The sequence below is a fragment of the Myotis myotis genome, unplaced genomic scaffold, assembly GCF_014108235.1.
Source record: "Myotis myotis isolate mMyoMyo1 unplaced genomic scaffold, mMyoMyo1.p scaffold_m19_p_17, whole genome shotgun sequence".
Lineage (NCBI taxonomy): Eukaryota > Metazoa > Chordata > Mammalia > Chiroptera > Vespertilionidae > Myotis > Myotis myotis.
In genome coordinates this window covers 15755042-15781168 of record NW_023416321.1, presented here as the reverse complement: position 1 = coordinate 15781168, position 26127 = coordinate 15755042, and the positions used below count along the sequence as shown (strand labels likewise).

The 26127-nt window shown below is 46.5% G+C and overlaps 2 protein-coding genes across 5 annotated transcripts in view; one reads left to right on the top strand and one right to left on the bottom strand.

Annotated features, from left to right (window-relative positions):
* Positions 1 to 127: 127 nt before the first annotated feature.
* LOC118671523 (2',3'-cyclic nucleotide 3' phosphodiesterase) lies at positions 128 to 8239 on the top strand. 2 transcript variants are annotated; one of them, XM_036339791.1, is made up of 4 exons: positions 128 to 288; positions 1638 to 2304; positions 4600 to 4739; positions 6800 to 8239. In XM_036339791.1, exons 1-4 carry the CDS (start codon positions 286 to 288, stop codon positions 7247 to 7249), a joined length of 1260 nt encoding a protein of 419 aa, XP_036195684.1. In that variant the 5' UTR covers positions 128 to 285; the 3' UTR covers positions 7250 to 8239. The 2 variants fall into 2 exon arrangements, with proteins under 2 accessions (XP_036195684.1, XP_036195685.1); XM_036339792.1 differs by lacking the exon at positions 128 to 288 and adding an exon at positions 437 to 453.
* Positions 8240 to 9596: 1357 nt separating this feature from the next.
* Positions 9597 to 26127, bottom strand: part of DNAJC7 (DnaJ heat shock protein family (Hsp40) member C7) — a 32702-nt gene continuing 16171 nt past the window's right edge. For all 3 annotated transcript variants that reach the window (XM_036339788.1, XM_036339789.1, XM_036339790.1), the window contains exons 3-14: positions 25731 to 25855; positions 24981 to 25094; positions 23776 to 23850; positions 19213 to 19331; positions 18204 to 18357; positions 17463 to 17627; positions 16343 to 16434; positions 13174 to 13247; positions 12628 to 12774; positions 12241 to 12393; positions 10267 to 10329; positions 9597 to 9847 (exon numbers count right to left, since the gene is read on the bottom strand). In XM_036339788.1, the coding sequence (XP_036195681.1) occupies positions 9810 to 9847; positions 10267 to 10329; positions 12241 to 12393; positions 12628 to 12774; positions 13174 to 13247; positions 16343 to 16434; positions 17463 to 17627; positions 18204 to 18357; positions 19213 to 19331; positions 23776 to 23850; positions 24981 to 25094; positions 25731 to 25855 (1319 nt within the window). In that variant the 3' untranslated portion in view covers positions 9597 to 9809. The remainder of the gene's footprint in view (positions 9848 to 10266; positions 10330 to 12240; positions 12394 to 12627; positions 12775 to 13173; positions 13248 to 16342; positions 16435 to 17462; positions 17628 to 18203; positions 18358 to 19212; positions 19332 to 23775; positions 23851 to 24980; positions 25095 to 25730; positions 25856 to 26127) is intronic.

The following is a 26127-nucleotide window of genomic DNA, read 5'->3' as shown; positions in this document are numbered from 1 at the left end:
CTCCCGTAGGCTGCCCCACGTGGGGCGCTTCCTCCGTCTCCCCACCCCCCACCCCCCACCCAAGGGCAGCTCAGTTTCGAGTTTCGATTTGCTGCGCCTGCGCAGGCTCGAAGGCGCGTCCCGGCCCCTTCCCCGGTCCGCCCGAGAGCGCTCCGCCCCGCGGCTATGTAAGGCGGCCCGGCGCGGGGTCGCGCGCTCGCTAGGCTCCGTGTCCCTCCGCGCAGGCGGGCGGCCCCGGAGAGCTAGTGCCTGCGGAGACGGCGACGGCGGCGTCCCCTCCCCATCATGGTGAGCAGAGCAGGCGCGGGGAAGGCGGGAGGCGGGCGCGGGGTCGCGCCTTAACGGAAAACGGGAGCCGCGGGGGACTTTCGGGAGGAAGTACCATATGCAAACAAGGCCCTGAGGTTCCCGACTTGAGTTGAGGCTTTCAGGGCGGTCCGGTGCAACCCGGAGGTAGGGGAGAGGCGAGGAGAGTGGACGGGGCTGCGGGCGGGGTGGCGGCCGCTGGAAGAGGGAGGACTCGGGACCTGCGGACCAGATGGCGCGTGGCTCCCGCGCGGGCGGGCGTCCCTCGCCTCCCCCTGCCCGGGGCCCGTCCCGGAACCCAGTGGCCCGCTCCCTTCTCTGGGTGCCGACGGGAGGTGGGGCTGGTGTGAAGACAGCGCATAGTAAGCGCTGTTGTCACTTGTGGCTTTGGTGGCAGGGAAACAGGCGCGGAGAGGTGCTGTGACACACAGCAAAGCGGGGGTGGAGCTGGGCCCGAACGCAGGTGCCCGAGCTGCCCAGCCCGGTGCAGGCAGAGACCAGGGCTTTGAGGGGGCCGAGCGCAGGGGAGGCGGTGGCACGCGTGGTGAATGAGGCCCTTTGTCCAGCGCTCTCCTGCCCTGCCCCCCACCCGCCCTTCTGTGGGACCATTGTCCCCCCATCCCAGACAAGAGAGTATTATCTGTTGCTGCCATTGTTGGGGGAAGGGAGGCAGTCTTTGGGTAACCCTTCTCCACCCACTCTCCTCAGCACACTCAGAGCCAGGGCAGCTGTGGCTGTGCCCAGACATCAGACTCCTACCTCCCAAGAGGCAGGTGCGGAGAGTATCAAAGTTGGGGGTCCCTAGAAGCTCAGCCTCAGGCCCTCCCTGCAGGCACTCCCAGCACATTTTTCTTTTTTAATATATTTTTGATTTCAGAGAGGAAGGGAGAGTGGGAGAGAGAAACATCAATGAGAGAGAGAATCACTGATCGGCTGCTTCCTGCACACTCCCAGTAGGGACCGAGCCCGCAATCCAGGCATGTGCCCTGGACTGGAATCGAACTCGGGACCTCCCAGTCTGCAGGCCGGCGCTCTATCCACTGAGCCAAACCAGCCTGGGCACACATTTTTCTTTAGAGGCGACAGCAGTGTGTTGCTCTGATAGAGGAAAGTACGAGTTTGGGAAAGCTCAGACAAGCCTGCCCTTCATCCTCCACAACCAGAAGCAGTCGGTCCAGGAGAGAGAAAGGCACCCATAATACCTAGGGTACCTGTAAATCCAGCCGAGAGCTCCAGGCAGGGAGGGGCTCCCAGTTAGGAAGAGGCCAGAGACCAGGGAACAAGGAGCTACGAGGGACCTGGCTGACCTCTGCTCTTCCCTCCTCACACAGAATAGAGGCTTCTCTCGAAAGAGCCATACATTCCTGCCCAAGATCTTCTTCCGCAAGATGTCATCCTTAGGGGCCAAGGACAAGCCTGAGCTGCAGTTTCCCTTCCTGCAGGATGAGGAGACGGTGGGCACGCTGCAAGAGTGCAAGACGCTCTTCATCCTGCGTGGCCTGCCAGGGAGCGGCAAGTCCACTCTGGCCCGGGCCATCATGGACAGGTACCGTGACAGCACCAAGACGGTGTCTGCCGACACTTACAAGATCACCCCCGCTCGAGGAGGCTTCTCCGAGGAGTACAAGCGGCTGGACAAGGACCTGGCTGACTGCTGCCGCCGGGACATCCGGGTCCTTGTGCTGGACGACACCAACCATGAGCGGGAGCGGCTGGAGCAGCTCTTTGAAATGGCCGACCAGTACCAGTACCAGGTGCTACTGGTAGAGCCCAAGACGGCATGGAGGCTGGACTGTGCCCAGCTCAAGGAGAAGAGCCAGTGGGGGCTGTCGGTTGATGAGCTGAAGAAGCTGAAGCCCGGGCTGGAGAAGGACTTCCTGCCACTCTTCTTCGGCTGGTTCCTGACCAAGAAGAGTTCTGAGACCCTCCGGAAAGCCGGCCAGGCCTTCCTGGATGAGCTGGGGAACAACAAGGCCTTCAAGAAGGAGCGTCAGCACTGTAGGTGGTGGGTGGGCAGGGTGGGGGCAGTCAGCCTCATTAAGTCCCCTGGCTGTGCACAAGGTGCTGCGTGCACAGGACCATGGTGTCCTCGAAGCGCTGGGGGCCAGTGGGGAAGCGGGTGGAGGGTCCCCTAGTACCAGGCAGGGTACTAGGGTAGTGGGAGTAGAGCGGAATATGGAGAGGTGCTTCCCTTCCATTTGACCCTTTCTTCTCCCCAGTTCCCCTCTCCCAGGGGAATGTAGACCATCTTAGAGGTGGGAAAAACAAATTACTGTCCTAACAGAAAATATGTCAGCATTTCATATGACCTTAGGAGAAGAATCTGGCCCAATGTTTTCAAACTCATTTTTAGCAGCAGAACCATTTTTCTGAAATGTTCCACAAAACCCTATGCTGCAAAAACATAACTAGGACTATGGTGACTTCACTGGGGATGATGGTTCTCGGGCCTTGGGCTACAAAGTGCACCTTTTGTGGCATCCCACCTAGTCCAAATGCCCTTGTTTTGCAGATGGAAAGCAGGCCCTGAAGGGATGTGGGGTTTGCCCAAAGCCATAGTGAGAGCTGGGACTTTGTCCACTCCAGCAGGGGCCTCCCAGGGTTCTCTACTGGTAAGGGCTGTTTGCTCCAGTGATGGAGTAGGTTTGTATAAGGGCCCTGGTGACCTTTATTCTCCTGTAGTGGCCTATTGGGGATATGTCACCCATTAATCTGTTCATTTAACCCATTTCTAGTTCCCCCAAATTTTAGGTTATGTTCATACTTGAAATGCCCCCCCCCAAATACTTGTGTTGCTGAGAGGCAGTAATTAGTGCCTGTTTATGTTCTCGGAGAACTCTTTGCTTGTATCCTAAAGCTTGAATCCTGGGGAACCAGGGAATGCAGTGACCCTGGCCAGGTGTGAGTCCTGCACCTGTGAATAGCTTGAGAAAAGCACCCCAGGGGCAGGGCTCCTGGTTAGAGCTGGTGGCTCTGCCCTAGAGTCACTGCCTCTTGAAGCTGCTTTTTGCCATTATAAACTGGAATCCTTTTCTGCCCCGGATACCACAGGAGGAATGTACTGCTCTCCGAGTAGAGGCCTCCCCCAGGGAGAGTGAGTGGTGTCCTCGCAGGTACTTGATTCCCGGAATAAACAGGGAAAACCCTAGTGACTTTGAAGCTAGCCACAGGCTTGGAGTCTAGACATTGAAATCGCAGGAACTTCCAAACCTTGTCTTGTCTACCAGCCACATAGTAACATCCCATTATATCCCAAGGCCCATTACATCCCAGACCTTGTATAGGCGCTCGCCCATCAAACAAGCCGCAAGGCACACGACATAGTATGGTGACCAGGTAACTATCCCACTGAGTGAACTAGGGTGCTGTTTCGACTTACCTGGGTGGTTTGTGGGAAAACTGGGGTGTATGGTCACCCTAATTGTTGTACTTCAATGACAGATAAGGGCCAAATGGCTTATAAGTGAGCTAGGGTGTTAATTATGCTCTTTCCTGCACCTTCCATTGTATCACATAGTTCCCAATCATCTTTTTTTCTTTTACCCCACTTTTCATGACTTGTGGATTCCCATTGTAGATGTGATGCTAGTGAATGGCTTATGCTGCCTATCTCTGGGTTACAAGTGCCTTAGTGTTCAAGTCTGGGGATGAGATGTGAACATCTACATAGGGAATTTAGCACCTTTTTTTGTGTGTTAATCCTCACCTTAGGATATTTTTTCCATTAATTTTTTTAGAGTGCAAGGGAAGAAGGTATGGGAAGAGAAACATCGATGTGAGAGACACATCGATTGGTTGCCTTCTGCACACGTCCTTGTCAGGGATTGAACCTGGGTACATGCCCTTGACCAGGAATTGAACCTGTGACCCTTTGATGTGTGGGCTAATGCTCTAATCATTGAACCATACTGGCCATGGCTTATGTACCCTTTTTAAGCTCTGGAGTTGCTATTAGTTTGACCAACTAATGAATAAATGATTTACAGTGGAGTGCTCAAGAATTTATGCTTTTTAAAAATTTTTGATTTTAGAGAGGGTAAGGGAGAAAAAGAGAGGTTTTTGGTCTTCCACTTATTTATGCATTCTTTGATTAATTCCTTGACTGAGGATCAAACCTGCAACCTTGGCATACTGGGATGACACTCTAACCAATTAAGCTACCTGGCCAGGGCTCAAGAATTTATGCTTAAGGTTTGTTTAACTCTGGGCCTCAATGTTCTTGGTGATAGATGTTGGAATGCCCCTGCTCTCTGCCCTGATGACTCACTCCTCTCTCTCTCTCTCTCCCTGCAGTTGCCTCTGGGGATGAGCACAGGGAGAAGGTTGATCTGGTCACCTACTTTGGGAAGAGACCCCCAGGCGTGCTGCACTGCACAACCAAGTTCTGTGACTACGGGAAGGCTACCGGGGCCGAGGAGTATGCCCAGCAGGATGTGAGTGCTCCTAAGGGACACGGGTGGAAGTGGGGAGGGGGCAGGGCTCTGGAGGTGGGACTGGCTTAAGGCAGGAAAACAAGATGGCAGCTCAAGAAAAATGAAATCTGCTCCAGCTCACTCCTCTGCACGGCTTATTGCATAGACCTCAGGCGCCCTTTCTGGGTCCTGCCTGGCAGTGCCGCCAGCGTGCGCATTTGTCCTAGGTCTGCCCACCAGTGCTGGTTCACCTGTAGGTTAATGGTTGGGAGCAAACCTGCTCTGGCCTCTGGAAGCCTCCATTCAGTCTCAAAGACTAGGAGTCCCTTGTCCTGAGGGAGGCTGGTGCCCTGAGGTTTCTGTCCTCAGGTCTGAAGCCTCGCCTTGCCCCCAAGTAACAAGTGTCCTGGAATAATAATGTTTATTGGCTTGGGGGTACCCATTCCTTCCTCACCTCACAACTGGTATCCTTGCCCACAACGACATGGTGATCTGTTGCTGGGATATACATGGCTGTCTCTAGCCTCCTGCAGGTCACCTCAGCAAGGCCTTCCCTGACCCTTCACCATCTCCCCCCACTTCTCTGCCTAAGTTAATGTAGCCAGTTTACTTGTGTGGTCATTGGTCTCTTCCCACTGAAATAGAAGCTCCCTGAGGGCAAACATTTTTTATTTGGGCTCACCTCTCTTCCCAGCACCTAGCCTAACTTCAAGAATAAGTATATATTGCCCTGGCTGGTTTGGCTCAGTGGATAGAGCACTGGCCTGCTGACTGAAGGGTCCCTGGTTCGATTCCAGTCCAGGGCACATGCCCAGGTTGCGGGCTCAATCTCCAATAGGAGCCTGCAGGAGGCAGCTGATCAGTGATTCTCTCTCATCATTGATGTTTCTTTCTCTCCCTCTCCCTTCTCTGAAATCAATAAAAATGTATTTAAAAAAGTGTATAACACTTTTACTACCATCTTTAACCATTCATTCATTTAGCAATATGTGTTAGCGTCTTTTATGTGCTAGACACCACTGGGACAAAGGACTGGGAGCAGAAATATAGAGAAGCTTTTATGGTCAGATGGGCTTTCTCTGAGAAACAGATATAACCAGATGTGCAATCAGATGTAAAGCAAGGTTTTGCTCCAGGCATTTATTTCTCACCTCATCCTGCCCTCCAGGTTATCAGCGTAGCTATGACCAGGGGAAGCCCAGTACTCATGACAGTAGCGCTTATGTGCCTGACATTGTTCTTTTTTTAAATATATTTTTATTGATTTCAGAGAGGAAGGGAGAGGGAGAGATAGAAACATCAATGGTGAGAGAATCATTGGTTCGCTGCCTCCTGCACGCCCCACATTGGGAATAGAGCCCGCAACTTGGGCATGTGCCCTGACCGGGATTCAAACCACAACTTCCTGGTTCACAGGTCAATGCTCAACCACTGAGCCACACTGACCAGGCCCGACACTGTTCTAAGCTCTTCACCCAGTCACTCCTTTAACCCTCACATGGAGATGGGTTCTAGTTTCATTCCATTTTACAGATGAAGAAGCCAATGGAGAGAGGTTCAACAGCTTGCTCAAAGCCCTGCAGCTAGTAAGGGGGGAGGGGGAGACTAAATTCTAAACACAGGAAGTCTGGCTTTTAACTCCTGGCTCTCTGGCACATTGGTTTTTTGTTTTTAAATATATTTTTATTGATTTCAGAGAGGAAGGGAGAGGGAGAGAGAGAGAGAAACATCAATGATGATAATCATTGATTGGCTGCCTCCTGCACAACCTCTACTGGGGATCAAGCTGGCAACCCGGGCATGTGCCCTTGACTGGAATCGAACCTGGGACCTTTCAGTCCTCAGGCGACGCTCTATCCACTGAGCCAAACCGGGGCTACAGCGACCTTGTTTTTTCACATTAGCCTCAACAGTCAGTGGAAAAACACTCCGACACCACACAGGCTGTTAGTGATAGTTATGGATGATATGCCTTTTACCAAAGGCTCTGCTTACGTGCTCACCTGCCAGACCCACGCTTCACAGCTGTCCTCTCTGGAGGCCACCGCCTCTAGCTTGGTCCTCATTCTCATTCTCTGCAGGTGGTGAAGAAGTCTTACTCCAAGGCCTTCACACTGACCATCTCTGCCCTCTTTGTGACGCCCAAGACAACGGGAGCCCGGGTGGAGCTGAGTGAGCAGGAGCTGCCACTGTGGCCAAATGATGTGGACAAGCTGTCTCCCTCTGACAGCCTGCCCCGGGGGAGCCGTGCTCACATCACCCTCGGCTGTGCGGATGACGTGGAGGCCGTGCAGACTGGCATTGACCTCCTGGAGATTATACGGCAGGAGAAGGGGGGCAGCCGAGGAGAGGAGGTGGGTGAGACACCCCGGGGCAAGCTCTTCTCCTTGGGCAATGGGCGCTGGATGCTGAACCTGACTAAGAATATGAAGGTCAGGGCCATCTTCACGGGCTACTATGGGAAGGGCAAACCTGTGCCCACACAGGGCGGTCGCAAGGGGGGTGCCTTTCAGTCCTGCACCATCAACTGAGTGTTCTCACCGCCCCTTGGTTGCCCCTCTTTAGAAGGGAAGGGGGTGCAGAAGGAAGCATGCCCTCTGCTTGATCTTTTAAGATTTTTTTTTATTCAGTTAACCTTATAACCTTTTCAAAACTTGTAAGATAACTGCCCCTCTTTTTCTGCCTACCCTCTTCCTGTCTAATTCAAGCTCTCTACACAAAGGGGTGGGGGCAGGTACCATTCAGGAATGTGGATCAGAGCTGATAAGGCTGGGCCGAGCTGGGCCTGGAGCTGCAGCCACAACCATGAGCCCTGTCCAGAGCTGGCTAGTGGGAGAGACCTCAGGGCTCCATGTCCCTTCAGCCACGGGACACTGGTGGTGGGAGTGAGAGGGGAGGATCCCTGGGCTTTGATCCTATTTCTTAATCAGTGTAGCCTCAGGAAGACTGAGGCTGCTTATCAGGGTAGAAAAGGGGTTAACCTTTTAAGTGCCTGTCCCTTCTTCACACTGTAACTAGGTAACAGTTTGATAGCTAGGAAAGAAAACAGATCAGTAAGCAGCAGCCACACCCCAGGTTGGCTGCTGGCCTCACCCCAGGAAGGGGATGGGGGGCCATCCTTCCTAGTGGTGTGGCCCTGCTATGTGATGGGAGACAGCGGCCAGAGACAGTGCGTGGTGGGAAGCTCCAGTCTTGCAGTCTGCCCAGCCCATCTTGCCTCCTTGGTGCCTCGGGAGGCCTCTATGCCTCCTCTAAAGGGGGCTGGTGGGAACTAAGAGCCAGTGAACTGGGCTCCTGGCTGTTAAGGGCTAAGCCCCACCCAGTGCTTTTGCGAAGGGGTTAACACTGCTACGTGGACTGTGGTTCCTGGGGTGCCCTCCGCTACCCTCTGCTCAGTAACAGAGCCTTGCTAATTAGGTTGTCACTTGGCAAAAAGTGCTTGGGATTTGAGTTACCAACCTGGCTTTGCCCAACCTCAGTAACTTGTAATACTGATAATGAAATAAATCGTGTTAATCCTAGCTGTGTGAGTCTCTCTCACCCTTCTGTGCCCAGCTTCTCTTCCCTGGGACGAGGGCTGGGTGTGTCTTTGTTCCACAGCTTGGGGCCATCGGTCCTGTCTCCCCACTGCTGGCTGGCCACAGCTGTGACAGGGCTGGGCAGCTGAACAGTGTTGGCTTTCATGAGGAGACAGAAAGAAGAGAGGCTGGTCTTAGACACACACAGAAAGTGGGGGTTGGCTGGGTATGAGGGAAGCAGAGAACAGAGTCTCGTCCCCTATTAACTACTAAAACAGGCCCACAGGTGTGCCCGACCCAGTCAGAAAGACTTCTCAGAAACAAAACCAAAAACCCCAAACAAACAAAAAAACACATGAAAGACTTCTCAGAGAGGCAAGACCCCAAACTCCTAGTATGGATTTCCCCAGGCCAGTGGTGCTTCAATCACAAGGGAGGGCCTGACTTTCAATCTCTTCCAACAATGGTCTGGACAGCTACACAGGGGAGTTCCTAGGCCTAAATCAGTCATCTCTTCACCATGGCCTTGGCACCAAAGGGGGGGAGCACTGGAAAAGAATAAGGCAGGGGCTCGGAAAAGAAATCATGGTATCTGTTTGGTCCAAGGTCTGCTCCACCATCTCCACCACCAAAGCACCAAAAACCCATTTCAGACGAAGACCCTAGTGTCTGCCTGGAAATCCCAACAAGATTCCTCACCACAAACACTAAGCCTGACCCGACCAGCATGACATGCGCCACGGCTTCCTTCTCCAGCTTGCTGCCCATGCAGAAAGGGCAACAGTGGAGAAGTGAGGGCATTTGCTAAGAACGGTGTTTCCAACTGTGTTGGCAAATGTCAGCAACCAGATCCCTGGGCCCAGGAGGCAGGGTTTTACCTTGTCTCCATCTCCCTCAAACCTGCAAGAGGAACTGTTGAGAGTCCATGCAAACCTCTGTGTAGGTTAGCCTGGCCTGACACACATCCACCCATGCTCTATGTGAGCTTTGGACATACAGAGCTAGTGATTTCTGGTGGCCTCTACCATAAAGCAAGCATGTTTTCTGAACTCAGTCCCCTATGACTGACAACAGACCGGGCCCAGCAGCATACCCAGCACCTGCGCAGCACTTCCATGCTGAACAGGTTTGGGAGAGGCAGCCAGCACCCCACCTGCCACCAGGCTCTGGAAGCCCAGACCCCTGTGGGGCAGCTTGTGAGCCTGAAGGCCACGTCAGCATTAGGTCGGTGCTGGGGCTCAGCTCTGGCCCACTGACAAAGCAGCTGGCAGAGCAAAGTGCCAGAAAGGATCAAAACATTTTATTCTCTCTCTTTTTTTTAATAAAGTTAAACAGTAAAACAAAAATTCACAAGCTGCCTCCCTGTCCACCCCCCGCCTCCCTCCCCTCCCCGCAGTCTTCAGTGCTGGCTCCCTTTCCTTCACCCCACTCACAGACACAGGGCATCCAACTGAGAAAACGAAACTGCTCTAAGTACATGGAGACATGATGAAGGGAGGAGGTGAACTGTGTCCACATTCAAGGTTAAACTGAGCAAGTCGGCATTTTCTGGATTCTGGATGGTTTCCTTTCATTAGCCAAATTGAAAAAAGAAATTCCCGGGACCAGATGCTGTAGGGAAAAAAGGGCTTGTTAGTTGACTCTGGATTTTCTAGGAAATATCACTTTGCTCTGATTATGGAGAAGTCTCCAAGGGCTGCTTCAAAGTCAGAGAAGAAGCTCTAATGGTATCAAACAGCCTGGGCCCTGGGGTGTTAAGGGAGCACGAGCATGTTGTGAGTATGTGTGTAGCTTCTAAAACCTCCCCTCTTGCAGACAAGCCCTGGTACTAAGTCGTTAGCAAAGCCTCCCTGACTGTGAAGGTGTGGCAATAAGGCAAGGTGTGCCCAGAAAGCTCCCTTCTGCTATCCTCAGCCACGCTGGAGCGGACAGAGGCCCCACTAGATGAGAATTGAGCTGCATCCAATCATGAGCCCCGTGATCAAAGGGCTCCCTCACTGGGGGCTCCCAAGAACAGCAGGCATACCCACCTTCAAAGCTGAAGCCCCCAGGCCCGCCGAAGAATGCCTTGAAGATGTTGTTTGCATCAAAATCTGTGGGCAAGGTGAGAAACAAGGAAGGGACAAAAAGGTGAAAAAAACAGAAGCGTTTGAAGGGGAATTTATCATGACACTGAGAATGGGTCGCCAAAGCTTTCCCAGATAGTATCACCGTCCCTCAGTTTCCCCAACTTCAGACTGGAGGTGAGGACATCTGCCCCGCCCTATGCAAATCTTACCACTTGACCCCACTCCTGGGCTATGCTCCCTTCTGCAGCCCTGACCCCAAAGGAGAGCGTTCTTTGCCTCAACCCAGTTAACTGGCCCTCTCTTCTCACAACTGGGAATGCCATAGACTTTCCCCACACTATCTTCCTACAATGCTTGGGGCTGCTACTGAAAAGGCTAAAATTTATCACACACTACCGAGAATAAATATAAGACCTATACTTTATTGTATCTGTTTGATTCTATGCTGTATAAACTGTATTCCAGAAAACTTGTGGTTTATTAAAACACCAAGTAGGTGCCAATCATGGTGCCGGTACTTTGCATATATATCATTTAATCCTAATAACCGTTTGTCAGGATTAAGTATCATTACCAATTTATATTCAATGAAACATAAATAGGGAGCTCAAGTAATTTCCCAAGATCATGTGGGTAGTAAAAGCAAAATAACTGATTAATTCCAACTTCTGTCTGACTCCAGCACTGTGCCCGTGTCATGAGGTCACAGCAGGTCTGATGCCCCCAACCACTGCCTGACCTAAGTTGCACAGAAAGATTTATCTCCACCCCTGAACCCCAAAGGCACACTGTGTCCAAAAGTGAATTATTTGCCAGCACATCTGTTCATCTTCCTGGGTCCCCTCGCTCAGTGAATGGCCCCATTGAGTCTGCTATGCCAGAGTTACTCTCAACTTAGTCCTTTCCCTCCCAACACATTCAAGCAACCAACTCCTGCTGAGCCCACCATCTCCCACTGTGCCCGCCAGTCCTTTCCATCTACTGTCTTCCCTCCCTTGCTATTCTCTTCCTCTAAACCACCTCTTTGCTGCCATCACAAATGTATTTCCAGAGCCTAAATCTGGCCCATAACTCCCCTACTTAAAACTCTTAAATAGCTTTTGATGGATTATAGCTCCATTACCGGTAAACCTAGGTTTTTCTCTCTCACTGAACTGGAGAGGTCAGGGTTATCTATACATCAGTATTAATCTTATTGTAAGTTCCAAAAGTTTTTCTTAGTGAAGGAAAAGGGGTTGGCATTAGAGAGTGGTCTGAGAAGTGGGCATAGTTCAAGGCCTCTCTTATCGCTGAGCTCAAAGTGAGCAATGATGTTGATAGTTGTGCTTTACTTCATTCTAAGTCTTTTGGGGGAAATTAAAATCTGTGAGTGCTTACAGGAATGTATGATGCAAATAAATATCAGAATACACTGTAGTAGGGGCAAAAGAAATTCCAGCCAATAGGAAAAGCCCATAATCCTGACCCCATCCCCTAAGGCCTCCTGAGGTCTGCTCCAGCTACTCTCTCCACACTGCCCGCCTCGAGCACCCTCTATCCCTCAGAGCCCCTTGGAACTCCCAAGGGTGGTTTACATTTCTGCGCTTCCATGCCGTCCTTCCTTTGCTAAACTCACTCCCCAGTGCCCCCTGCTACACTTAACTGCACTCACTTGATTCCATGTCTATTAGATCAGTGGTCAGATTTGGTCTGCAGGCAGAAGTTTACAAACCTCTAGACTGGGTTCCCGGAGGTCAGGGAACCTGTTTGATTCATCTTTATTCTTTCCAGCACCCAACACGGTGCCTCACATGCCACAGGTCTAGGTCAAGGGCATGCTTTACAAATCACTGCGCGCCACTGGCTGATTACAGTCTTTCCCTCTGGAGTGTCTTCAAAAATATTCTAAAATTCTACAGCTATCAGATGCATCCCAGGTTGCCCAAACCAACTCACCACCCATATTCATGCCCTCCTCATCCAGGTCCTGTCCACTGTCATAGCGAGTCTTTTTCTTGGGATCAGAGAGGATGGTAAAAGCTTCTCCAACTTCCTTGAACTTTTTCTCCTCCTCCTTCTGAACTTCGGCACTGGCTCCACTGTGCCGATCTAAAGGGGGGAGTACAGGGAACTCGTCTCAAAGTCTCAAGAAAGAAGTTAAAGAGAAAGACCACTTGATGTCTGACTTGAGAATTCGGTACCTCCCAAAATTTGGAGGGCACTGAACTTAGCAACACCTTCTTCCCAGTGAAGCGCCTCTCTGAGGCTTTCATTCTGGACTGAGTTTGGTACTGGGCCAGCCTGGCTTGCTCTTCCCACGGAGTCCACGCCCCACCGCTCTACCTGGATGGTGCATCAGGGCCCGTTTCCGATAAGCTTTCTTGATCTCATCCTCAGAGGCGTTCTTGTCCACGCCCAGAATCTTGTAGTAATCTTTCCTCTGACTCTTCTTTAGTTCCATCTGTGCATTTTTAAGGAGTTGTTTGTGTTCTAAAGGGAGACATCTAGCATCAAGGACAAATCTGATCTGGCTTCCCCTACCAGGTCCCAGCCCAGATGTGTTGGAGTCAGAAGTCTTGTTAACTATACTAGGGGCTTTTCTGGTGTGTTTTCCCCCTAGAGATTAAAAAAAACCTACTCATACTTAGAGTTTCTCACATCGGTCTCATCACAGAGAAAAGGATGTGAAGTTAACAGGCAAAATTTGGGACCAGAAAAATAGATGCCTCGTTCTACACTCAGGATTTCTGTTCACTTCTTCCTGGCTGGTGATCGAATAAGCTCCAGCTACAATCATGATCCCTAAATCAAATCACCCGTGTCCAGTTCTTAGGGCCGACAAGCAAGGCCACACCGTTTCCTGAGAAGCATGCTCCCAAATACCTTTACCTTTTGTTTTCTCCGTCTGATACACCTTTTCATAGTCCCGCACTGCTTCTTCATACTGTTCTGTGTCCATGTAACTGAGAAGGAAATACAGGGCAGTCGAGTGACATAAATAGCAATGGCCTTCAGTATCACTCTAGAGGAAGAGGCCTGGCTCAAGCATGAAACACAGACTTTTGGTTGAGATGCTTCATGAAACAGGAGTCCTTAAGCTAGCATGAGAAAAAATTAACCACCACACTTCCTTGAGAAAAACAGAGAGGTCTCATGCCCCTTGCACCCAACCCGCAAAGTGATAGTCTGCTCCGAGCAGAAAGCAACCAAGAGAAACTTCCTTTTGATTTCATAGAGCCACCAAGAGGCATCTGGCCTGCCTTAGGAAAGGCAATGTGAAAGCACCCATTTGATTACTTGAGATTAAAACACACAAGAAAAATTATCAAGTGAGATAAATGGATATGGAAGAGCTTTGAAACCTAGAGTGCCATAAACATGCAGGGCCAGCCTCAATCCAGAGTGGAAGTGGGATTAGTGAGCCACTAGAAGGATCACGGTCAAGGTGGTGGCCACTGGGAAATGCTTTCATTAAGACCAATCAATCTGAGAGATATAGGTGAGACAGAAAAGGACTCTAAACTTAGGCTTGCTTCCATTTGGATAGTGCAAAAGAAAGGAGGGGACCTGGCCCAAGATGGGAGGAATCTAGCTTTTGATAGGCCGACTGCTAGACCTTTTAAGTGTTTCTTCCACAGAAGCCAAGGGGGCATCTTCTGTGTCCTGATAAGATCACTGGCACCAAGACTGGCTACCAATTATATCGAAGACTGTGGTAGTGGTCGTAGAGACAGACACCATCAGTTGAGGAATGGGAAGTGACTATGCAGTGCAGCTGGCCGACGCACAACAAAGATTCAATTTACTCCAATGCTCCCACACAGGCCCATCTTCCCAAACACCACAGAGCCCACCGGGCTTGCAGGCCAGGCAGAGGAAGTGCTGCTTATATAGCTGGCCAAAGAGAAGCCCAACAGTTGAGGCATCTCCGACTTTCTGTCAACACCTTGATTTATGCCTTTAAAAAAAAAAGATAACTAAACCATGCCCTATGGACACAAATGCTATTAGGAGCTCAGATAACCAATTTACAGGATGAAGTATAATATAAACGGAAGTGAAAAAAAAATTGGTAACTGATAGCCCTGGGTGTAGAATGATCTGACAAGCAACCTTGACGAACTTTCCAGATCCATATGTGATATGTTCAACAAGCTGGTTTTACAGTGATTTGCATTTTACCTCACACTTAATAAAAAAATTCTAGGACATTCTTACATTTAAAAGTTTTTCTGAAGTTGAAGTAGAAAAGTAAGCAAAGCCTTAGGGAAAATGGGAAATGCCAGCTCATGATGGGAAATATAGCAATGATCTGACATCTCCCCAACTTTAGGGACAAACTGAGGCAGACTAGGACAACAATCAGGCCCCTGGTCTGAGCTAATCTCCAATTCTTCTTGTGGGGGCTGCTGCCAAATCCTCAACCAACTGTGCCCAACTATGCTGCTGCCCCTGTGGTGGGATCTCAAAAGTAGAGCCACTCAGAGGACAGTTTTATTTCTACCACAAAGATGATGTCTCTGATCAAAGCAACTCCTGATTTTTGTTTACTGTACCCATATGAAAAAAATAACCTCCATTCACCCTCCTCCTAACAAATCAAGAATGTCTATTCTCTCGCCATTGCAGTATCATGTATCTAGACATACAGGTGGTTCTCCATTTTTGCTATTAGTTAAAACTGTAGGAAACATGTATACAGCATCTTGCATCTGTTAAAGTAAGTCTTTAGCTGGGTCAAAGGGTACTCTTTTATCTTTCGAAGTTTCCACATTTGTTTGTCAGTGGTTTGTAAAGATGAGATTAACTGACAGTTGGTCTCACAGAATCTATAATTTTGCATTTGTTTCTGTTTCACAGACTTAGTCCTCTACTTAAAAATCCACTCACGTAGCAGTTTTCCTATTTTTAAAAAATGTGGATAATTTTGGCAAAACTAGGCCACCTTCTGACCACCTTCTGCACCACCAATGAGACTTGGGCACTTAAAGAATGATAGGCTCATCAGGCAGTACAGCACCTACTCTTTAGAAATGATATTTTATAATGAGGACTGAAGGGGCAATGGAAGATCAATATACAAGTAGGTCTTCCATTAGAAATTTTGAAAATGGGAGGTTCCTTGTCTGGGAAAGAATCTGAAAAAAGATAGATGTGCATTGGCTGAGTGGCTCAGTTGGTTGGGGCATTATCCTGTACACCAAAAGGTTGCGGATTCCATTCCCCATCAGGGCACATTACTAGGTTGCGGGCTCGATCCCTGGTGGGGGCATGTAAGGGATGTAACTGATTGATGTTACATCTCTCTCTTTCTCTGTCTCTCTCCCCTTTCTAAACACATCTTCAGGTGAGGATTTAAAAAAAAAAAAAAAGTAATAAGATTAATTTTTGAAAGGGGTCTCTCCTAGCTCTTGCTAATATTCTTGCATAGAGAAGACTCTGGTGGGTCCAAGAGTTAAGATGAACAAGTATGCTCTGGGCACTAAAGGCAGGCATACCCTGGCTCGGAAATCAGCTTGTCAGATGGGTATTTTCAAAGGGGGTTCCATATACTGCTGGGAGGTTGAGCTAGATTAAATCTCTTCTAACTTTAAGACTGTCTTTCCTAACCCAAACAAACAGGCTAAGCAATACTCTCAACTGTCTCCAAGATTATTCTTCTTCCAAACACCATACAGTCATTCAACATTTATTGAGTGAGCACTTACTATGTTCCAAGCACTGTGCCAAGTTAGAGCAAAAGTGTACAACACAAAACAAAATCTCCAAAGAAAATGGATTTAAACTTTAACAAAAGGTATTTGGGTCAGGCATCAGAGGAAACTTACTGACCGTGAGGGGCGTAAGACACAGGCATGGGAGACTGAGGGAGCTTGTGCAATCTCCTCCGCTGGAGGTCTATAAACATAGTTTAGGGCTGGAACAATCCCACCTAGAGGCAGGGGGAAGGACCAAATGACCTCACAACATCCCCGGGTCTGCTTCATCATCCATAATGCAATTCCCCTGGCAGGCCAGCAGCAACTCCCTCTTCCCCCCACCCAGCAGAGGCACTCACCACTGAGCTCTTCTCAAGTAGGCTTTTATGTAAGTGTCATCGAGCTTCACTGCACTTGTGCAGTCTTCTATTGCATCATCTAGTTTCCTAAGCTTCAGGAGAGAGAGAGCAGTCATACTTCACATGGTGGTGATCAAGGGAGCCCAGAAGCTGTGAGAATGGCTTCAAAATTCTAAGGGGATTGGTCATGCTGGCTCCCCAACTGTCACACTTGTTCTTGGTCACTGGTAAAGTCTCTATCTCAGTGGACTAAGGACACCAAATTTGAAATTGGTTCCTTCTCTAAGTAATGGAAGCCAGGCACACTTATCTGGAAGGATAAAACCACCTCTACTATTCCAGGTTAGTGCTCAACAATGGAAACAGTAAGAGTGGTTCCTGTCCTCCATTCCTCCAGAGACCAACTAGAGCAGTGATTGCGAACCTTTTGAGCTCGGAGTGTCAGCATTTTGAAAAACCCTAACTTAACTCTGGTGCCGTGTCACGTATAGAAATTTTTTGATATTTGCAACCATAGTAAAACAAAGACTTATATTTTTGATATTTATTTTATATATTTAAATGCCATTTAACAAAGAAAAATCAACCAAAAAAATGAGTTTGCGTGTCACCTCTGACATGCGTGTCATAGGTTCGTCATCACTGAACTAGAGGGATCAGGATTACTGGGATTTTTAACGACTGGAACTCTGCAAGGAGCCTACTCTTGTTTTCTACGGTGTATAGGACCACAGGGGCACTCTCTTTTCAACTGAGCATGGTGACCATCAGTTATGCTGAAGAAAAAAACCCAAGCCTGCCTCATACTCTCATTTCCTCCAAATCACTCCTGAAGAATCACTTGCTTAGGCAAAAAGAAGCAACAATACTTGCTGCAACAACTGTCCCAGAGCTCCTGCCATTCTCTGGAAAAAAAGGACTTTACATCGTTGCTCAAGTGCCGCTAAGTTCCACAGAAAATATAAAAGCTTGCCTCTCAGAAGGAAGTTCTTAATAAGCCGAGATACCAACCAAACAGCTTTTCCTCCTGTCTTCTGGGTTACCCTCAGTGGGGAGATTTCCCAAGACCTCTCCTATGTCCCTTAAAAAAATCTCCATAGGCCCCAGACCAAGTGCTTACCTTGGAATTAACCGTACCCCGATTACAGTAGAGTTTAGCATTTGTTTTTATATTGTTGGGGTCTATCCCCAGGGCTTCTGTGTACAGTTCATATGCTAGCTTGTAATTTCCTTCTTTAAAGGCTTTATTTCCATCTTCTTTCTTTGCTTTCAGTGCTTTGGCATTCTATAGAGAAAAGCAAGGGGAGGTCAGTTCACATCCAGAAAGCCTCGGACCCCTGCACAGAGACTACCCTGTTTTTAATTTCTTGATCCCAGTAGTTCAGCATCACACAGCCCCCGACCCCACCCGACCCCACCTCCTGAGCTATTTGTTCTTCACTGAGCTTCCTACAGAGTGGACAGAAGAAAACTAGATTTATAAAAGAAAACCAAGGAGAACTGTGTTTCCCAGGGTTTACCTCTACTCCCCAGGACAAGCATTACTATCTTCACTGAGGGAAGAAAAGAAAAACCACTTAAATATTAAAAGGATCTGACCTGTCTGATCACATTTATCTTTAGGCAAACTAAAGTAGTTCTGAAATCTGTTTTAATGTAGAGAATTTTCGTAAGAGTATATCTGAGTCAACCTGATGACATATGCCAGGGAGCGAAATCTCAAATGCTGCCCTGAAATCGTTCTAATAAAAGGACCAAGCATTCTGACAAGCATTCCTGTGATTCTAAAGCCTTCCATTCCAAACTCTTAGGCTCAAAAAGTAAGCTTCTTTACCACATAGATCTGGTATCTAGAACTTACTCTGCAAGCAACACAGGCCTTCTCATGGTCAGGAGCCATCCTGAGAGCCTGTACAAAAAACTGAACCGCCTTCTCAATACAATCTTCATAATAAAGGCAAAGACCTCGTACATACAGAGCATCTGCATTGGTGGAATCCATTCGTAAAATGTCACTGCAATAGCAAGAAAGAAGGCACATTTAGCTGTGGTTTGGATTTCCCCACCATTACTATTTTATTTGTGGGTTTTTTTCCTTGACCATGTGTCTAACATGGACGTATCCAAAGGTAGGCAGATTCCCAAGAATTTTTCCCAAACAAACCACATACATGCCTCACAATCTTTATTAAAATAGGGGTTAGCAAACTACAGCCCACAGGACCAAATCCTGTCTGTCACCAGTTTTTGTATATAAAATTTGATTGACACCAAGCCACATCATTCATTAATCTACTCTCTATGTCTGCTTTTGCATTACACAGGCAGAATTGAACAATTGCAACAGAGACCACATAGCTTGCAAAGCTTGAAATATTTATTATGAGTATTTGCAAACCCCTGGAATAGACAGAAAAGGACATTTAAAAAAAAAAATCCATGACTGCCCGGTGTGGCTCAGTTGGTTGAGGGTTGCTCCATGCACCAAGAGGTCATCGGTTCAATTCCTGGTCAGGGAACATGCCCAGGTTGTGGGCTCAATCCCCAGTAGGGGGCGTGGAGGCAGCCAGTCAATGTTTCTTTCTCTCCCTCTCCTGTCCTATCTCTAAAATCAATTCTAACATTAAGGAAATACAAATAAAAAATAAACAAATTCACACATCTGTTCTTTCATATATAGCTTAAGTACTTATTATACTCCTATATTCCTTATGGGTTTTCAAAGTTAGTCTAATATTTGGTTTTAAGTCCCAGGAAGGTCTGGTCAGCCCTAGCTGGCCTACCTACAAGACACACGGTAGCTACTGCTGTAGATAGCACCCATCCAGTAGAATCTGACTTTTCAATGCAGAACTGGCCTGAATTCATACCTAGCCACAGACTGTGCTTCTGGATAACGACCCAGCATTGCTAAACATTCTGCTTTGAGGATTTTGAAGCGATGGCAAGCAGGGGCAAATTCTAGTGCACGATCCATGCAGAAAACCACCTACAGGGAGGAAGAAAGCAAATAAAGTTCTTCATCCTGGACTCCAGAAATGTCTTCATGTTAGTTTTGTCACAGGTAAAAGATTCAAAGGAGAGTAATATCAGTTTAAGAACATACCTAATTCATTTGATTAAAGCACTGAAATGAGGAAAGCAGTTGATCCAGATGATAATGGTGACAGCAAATATGTAACGGTACTTTGTATATTAACTCACTTGATGCTCACACAATTTTATAAAGTAGGTAATATTATTACCCTTATTTTACTGATGAAAATACTAAAGCACAGGGATTAAATAACTTGTTCAAGGTGACCAACAGAAACAGGATTTGATCTTAAACACTAAGACTCCAGGGCCTATAACCTTAATCACCATGCTAAGCTGCCTCCACAGTGAAGCATACCCACAATGACTATGATCAAAAACTCATATTCTTCTAATGTAGAAACTGTTACTTGATACTTTGCATAGTTCATCATGTTTAGCCTCGTAAGACAAGAAGTACTAAAAATAACCTGGTGCGGAATCATTGCTCTGTTATTGAAATTGCTCACAGTTCTCTCCTCCCTGTGTCAGGAACCTCAACTCTCAGAGTTCCCTGGTGACCACTCTTCCACTTTTATTTTAGTAGAGAAATATGCCAATAAAACAATTCATTTACAATGGTCAGAAATAAACCGTATCAGATTGCTATATTCAACATGGTGCTATACAAACCAAAAGACAAGTATCTCCCCCGCGCCCCCCACCCCACCCCGCCCAAACACATACACTCGCATACAACTGGGATTAGTTCCCTCTTTCAGTTTCATAAAGGCTCTCTGTATATTTCTATTTTTTCTTTTTAGAAGTTTGTTCTCCGAGCTTTCATTTTTTGGTTTAGCTGCCATTCCTGGGAGATCCTTGCTGAATCACATTCTCCTCCAAGAATAACTCACCCAAAGGCAAAGTCTGGAGTTAAGGGTTACCCATTCCCTCTAATAATCTGCCCAAAGGGATCAGGAAGAGATGAAGTTTGAAAACTCAAAGCAGCAATAACTCAAATTCCACACAGGAGACTAGTTAGATAATGCAGACCTTCATATAATGGAATACTATGTGGCTCTAAAATAGAACGAAGTTCTCCATGTATTAATATGGAAAGACTTCCAAGGTCTAGTAAATGGTACAGAACCATGTAGAGCGTATTACCTTTTATACCAAAAAAAGAAAGAAAATTAAGAGTCTATATTTGTATTTGCTTATATATGTAAAACAAAATTATGGAAGGAAATAGAACAGTGGTTCTCAACCTTCTGGCCCTTTAAATACAGTTCCTCATGTTGTGACCCAACCATAAAATTATTTTCGTTGCTACTTCATAACTGTAATGTTGCTACTGTTATGAATCATAATGTAAATATCTGATATGCAGGATGGTCTTAGGCGACCCCTGCGAAAGGGTCGTTCGACTGCCAAAGGGGTCATAACCCACAGGTTGAGAACCGCTGAAATAGAACAAACAAGAATAGTGGCTACTGTGGTGTGAGATCGAGGCAGGTGGAGGATAAGTTGGGGCAACACTTAACACTGAATATATTTATACTTTCTAGCTTTTAAACCATAAGAACCACCCACTTGAAAATTAAATAAACACCATGAGCTGTTGCACTGGGAAGACTTTCCGCAGTATTAAAAGAGTAGTGGTAGAGATGCCTCTCCTTCAATGGCACAGGTTACTTCCTGGAAGTTCTAAGGACAATATGAAAATTCAGGTATTATGCAGGCAGAGTCATGGTATTAATTTTTCCTCTTTAAATGGAAAAAGAATGGGGGTGGGGTAGGGGTGGGGAGCAGTCAGTCACCATTTCAGCAGCCACACCCTGCTGCTTTCACAAAGTTCTGTATGGAGACGGTTCTGTCATCATGGGGAGTGTCAGAGGCTCAGTGCTTCACTTCCCACCCCCATCTCCCTATGACTAGGGACAGCTGCAAGCAAAGAAGATCTTTGTTTCTTCTAACTTCATCTGTTCCCCCAGCCAAGATCATAATTCTTCATTTGTGACATCACCATGAGCTACAGTGGCGGGGGCTGGGATGTCACAAACAGAGGATTCTATCATAAAGTGGGGATTCTGGTTCCAGAGAGGGCAAGGGAGAAATGAAACCCAAAGGCCGCCCTTTGAGAGAAAGTTTTTGTCCACGCAAACCTCAGAAAACATGACAAGATGCAGAATTGCTTTCCAAACATACACACACAAAAACAAATTAAAAAAAGAATGCACGTATAAATCACACTACAAAGATAGTGTGGTTATTAAAACCAATGGATAGAAGAGGGATGTTAAATAAGTTAATGCTGGGACTCTCCATAAGCTAATCAGATATATATGTATTACCAAATAAAAGACCTTTTAACAGTGTACGACTTAAGAACAATTCTTCAAGTGAAACCTATATGTTCATGTTGATCAATGTCACCCCAATAAATTTAATTAAAGTGATAATAAAAAACAACCAAATGAATAATTCTTAACTGTACACTTTTGTCAAACATTTATTGAGTATATGTTGCAGAAAGCTCCAAGCGAATTCCGACATATAAAGCGACAACTCCGTTCCTTGGATGGTACTCATAAACTTCCTTTAAGTGATCTGAAAATCAATCCTGATCAGTGTTTTTTAACCTTTTTGGGAGCCCTTTATCTCCTCTTTTGAAAGTCTAGTGAAAGCTACTTCTGAGTACCATCTAAAGAAGGGGGTTAGGAATTATTATACAGATGAGGTACCTAGAGCTTTTGTACTTCTCCCATGTTTTAGATTTGTCAACCCCTTTGGCTTTAAATTTCCATGAACTATCACACAGCTCCATAAAGGGCAGAGTGTGCTTTTGTAGAAAGGCCTAACATCAAAAAGGTAGTGATGTCAGGTTACATACACTATTCAAAATGTAAAAGGGGCCTCTCTCTAGTTTTGATTTCTAGCTCCATCAAGCTCTCATAAAGCAGGTGTTAAAACTAGCTCTCATTATTGAAATAAAAATAGACGCCAGCCGGTGTGGCCCAGTGGTTGAGCATCAACCACTGGGCCACGAGGTCACAGTTCGATTCTCAGTCATGGCACAGATCCAGGTTGTGGGCTCGATCCCTGGTGTGGGATGTGCAGAAGGCAGCCAATCAATTAAATGATTCTCTCTCATCCCTGACGTTTCTCTCTCTTTGTCCCACTCCCTTCCTCTCTGAAATCAATAAAAATGTATTTTTAAAAAAATGTATTTTATTGATTTTTTACAGAGAGGAAGAGAGAGGTGGAAACACCAATGAGAGAGAAACATCGATCAGCTGCCTCCTGCACACCTCCCACTGGGGATGTGCCCGCAACCAAGGTACATGTCCTTGGCTGGAATCGAACCTGGGACCTTTCAGTCCGCAGGCTGACGCTCTATTCACTGAGCCAAACCAGTTAGGGCTAAAAATGTATTAAAAAAATAGATTATCCTCCCTGACCGGTTTGGCTCAGTGGAATGAGCGTCAGCCTGTGGACTGAAGGGTCCCAGGTTCGATTCTGGTCAAGGGCATGTAGCTTGGTTGCGAGCATATCCCCAGTAGGGGGTGTGCAGGAGGCAGCTGATCGATGTTTCTCTCTCATCAGTGTTTCCAACTCTCTATCCCTCTCCCTTCCTCTCTGTAAAAAATCAATAAAATATATTTTAAAAAAAATAGATTATCCAAACCCAGTATTTATTAGTAATTCCAACTGGCTTTTCCTTTTTTTCCTAAAAGAACATTTTTAGACCACTATCTTATATAAAAAACAGGAACTCGTGTAACAAATTCATTTTGCTTTTTGTCATCATAAAGCCAAATATAATTAACAAAAAAGTACTTTAGTAAAAAATAATTTTAAATGCCAGTGATGATGTGGAACAATAGGAACTCTCATTCATTGCTGGTGAAAATGCAAAATGGTATAGCCACTCTGGAAGACATTTTGGCAGTTTCTTGTAAAACTAAATATATTTTTATATAATCCAGCAATTACACTTCTTAAATTTACCCAAAGGAGTTGAAAAATGTCCATACAAAAATCTGCACATGAATGTTTATAGAAGCTTTATTCATAATTGCCAAAAACCTGGTTTAACAAATGTACCTCCAGTGGGGGATGCTGACAGGGGGGAGGCTATGCTTGTGTGGGGGCAGAGAGCATAAGAGAAATCTCTGTACCGTCTTCCTGATTATTCTGTGAATCTACAACTGTTCCAAAAGAAAGGATGTCTTAAAAAAAGAAAAAAGAAAATGTCTAATTAAATTTACTATTCTAGATCTTCTGTACTACGCTACTACTCCTCTTAATTCTCTCTCTCTCTCTCACTCACACACACACACACACACACACACACACACACATACACACACAACTTTGTGAGGAAAGGATAAGATTTCCTTATAGTTGTACTTTACCTTCCGAAAATCCCGCTTCTCAAAATCCGTTTCTGCTATTTTCTCATATTCTATGACTGCATTTGCATTCTTGAACTACATCAGAAAATCAGATAAGGGAGAGTTTTAATGAAGTTGTAGATTCAACCACCACAAAAATCAATAAGACTGATGAATAAGTTATTTCAAGAAAATCAGAACCACAGACTTTTCACAAATCAAGTTGGTGAAGATACAGCCAAACACCTTAATAGAAAGGCCAACGCCCTAATCTTACCCTCATTTTGAACTTAGAAACTCAAGAATACAAGAATCATGCCTTGATATACTAGTAAACAAAATAAAGGCAAGGCATTGTCAGGGACTGAGCAAAAAAACCTTGCAGATTCTCACTAAAATACATCCATGGGTAAACTGAGCATATATGGGATGGCAATAAAACATGTTTCAGCTACCAATTTAATCAGGATTTGAATTTACTAAATTCTTTTCCTAATATATGTTTTCTTAATTAATTTTAGAGAGAGAGGGGAGAGGGAGGGAGGGAGGGAGGGAGGGAGAGGGAGAGAGAGAGAGAGAGAGAGAGAGAAACATCAATTGGCTGCCTCCTGTACGCCCTCTACTGTGGATTGAGCCTGAAACCCAGGTCTGTGCCCTGACCAGGAATCAAACCAGTGACCTCTTAGTTTATGGGTCGATTCTCAACCACCAAGCCACACTGGCTAGGCTAAATTTACTAAATTCTTTAGCCTCGCTCAAATCAGTTCTTTGATGCATCTGTCTATTCCCTTAGCAATCTTGGAAACCTTCCAATTTGCACAGATTTCTAAAGCTGTAAATCATATTCAAAACTCCTTTGAGCCAGGCCAGTATGGCTCAAGAAGTCCCTGGTTTGATCCCAGTGAGGGCACATGCCCAGATTGCAGGCTCGATCCTAGTAGGGGGCATGCTGGAGGCAGTAATCAATGATTCTCTCTCATCACTGATGTTTCTCTCTCTCCCTCTCCCATTCCTCTCTAAATTCAATAAAATTAAAATTTAAAAAACCCCACAAAAAAACACAAAACACTCCTTTGACAGATTAAGAAGCCGAGGCTCAAAGAAACTATGAGACTTGCCTACAGTCACCCAGGTGTGGCTGATGGCAGAAGTGAGACTAGATGTCAGTTCTGACTCTCAAGTCAATATTCCTTGCCTTTTTGATACAGATAGGATCAGACCCGTACCTCCTGTTGTGCCTGAGCATTTTTGTGATCCAATTCTAGGGCTCTCTGGAAGCTGCGACAGGCTGCCATGGCATTCCCTAAAGATAGGTGGCATTTGCCTTCTCGTAGATGTCCCTAGAAGAAACACAAAGGACAATAAGGAGCATGAGTGGCCAAGCAGGCAGAAATCAACAGCAGCAACAAACACTCACAAAAACCAACATGGGCCCTAACCGATTTGGCTCAGTGGATAGAGCGTTGGCCATCGGACTGAAGGGTCCCAGGTTCAATTCCGGTCAAGGGCATGTACCTCGGTTGTGGGCACATCCCCAATAGGGGGGTGTGCAGGAGGCAGCTGATCGATGTTTCTCTCTCATTGATGTTTCTCTCTATCCCTCTCCCCTCCTCTCTGTAAAAAATCAATAAAATCAATAATATACGTGTGTGTGAGTGTGAGTGTGAGTATGTGTGTATATATATCCAACATGGGATGAAAATGGCTGGAGAAGTGGTTCTCAACCAGAGCTGATTCTGCATTCCATGGGACATTCAGCAATGTCAGAGACATTTTTGATTGTTATAGCTGGGCAGGGAAGGGGTGCTACTGATACCTTAAAGGCCAGGGATGCTGCTAAACATCCTACAATGCACAGGATATAACCCCACAACAAAGAATTATCTGGCCCAAAATATCAAGAGTGTTAACACTGAAAACTCTTCAGCTAGAAGTCAACTGCAGCAACTCAGTCCTCCCCAGAGCCCATTACATACCCGGACGAAACTGTCATCCAACCTCACTGACTGCTGTGCATCTCCAAGAGCTTCCCGGAACCTTCCAAGCATCATCAAGGTGGCTGCTCGATTCCCATAATAGCTAGCATTTTTAGGACACATATCTACAGGAAAGGAAGGAGGTAAAACAAGGTTTAGAATGGGTCATTGCTCCAAAAACTCAAGGGCCATCTCCCTCAGAACTGTAATAGGAATGATGACACACTTTAAAAAGCCACCATCAAATTTTTGACTACCTGTGCAAATGGCTAGCAGCAATGGTGCAATTTAAAAATAAAACACGGCATTAAACTTAGCTTTAAAGTGCATTAATTATCTTTTGGAATAGGGGTCAGCATATTTATCTTCTTACTGGACTGTGTTTTATATAATTAGA

What these genes read in the sequence shown, in the direction of transcription:
- LOC118671523 (XM_036339791.1), top strand. An exon ending in CAAGAAGGAGCGTCAGCACT is followed by an intron (nt 2,305 to 4,599) that starts GTAGGTGGTGGG and finishes CTCTCCCTGCAG; the next exon opens with TTGCCTCTGGGGATGAGCAC. An exon ending in AGGAGTATGCCCAGCAGGAT is followed by an intron (nt 4,740 to 6,799) that starts GTGAGTGCTCCT and finishes CATTCTCTGCAG; the next exon opens with GTGGTGAAGAAGTCTTACTC.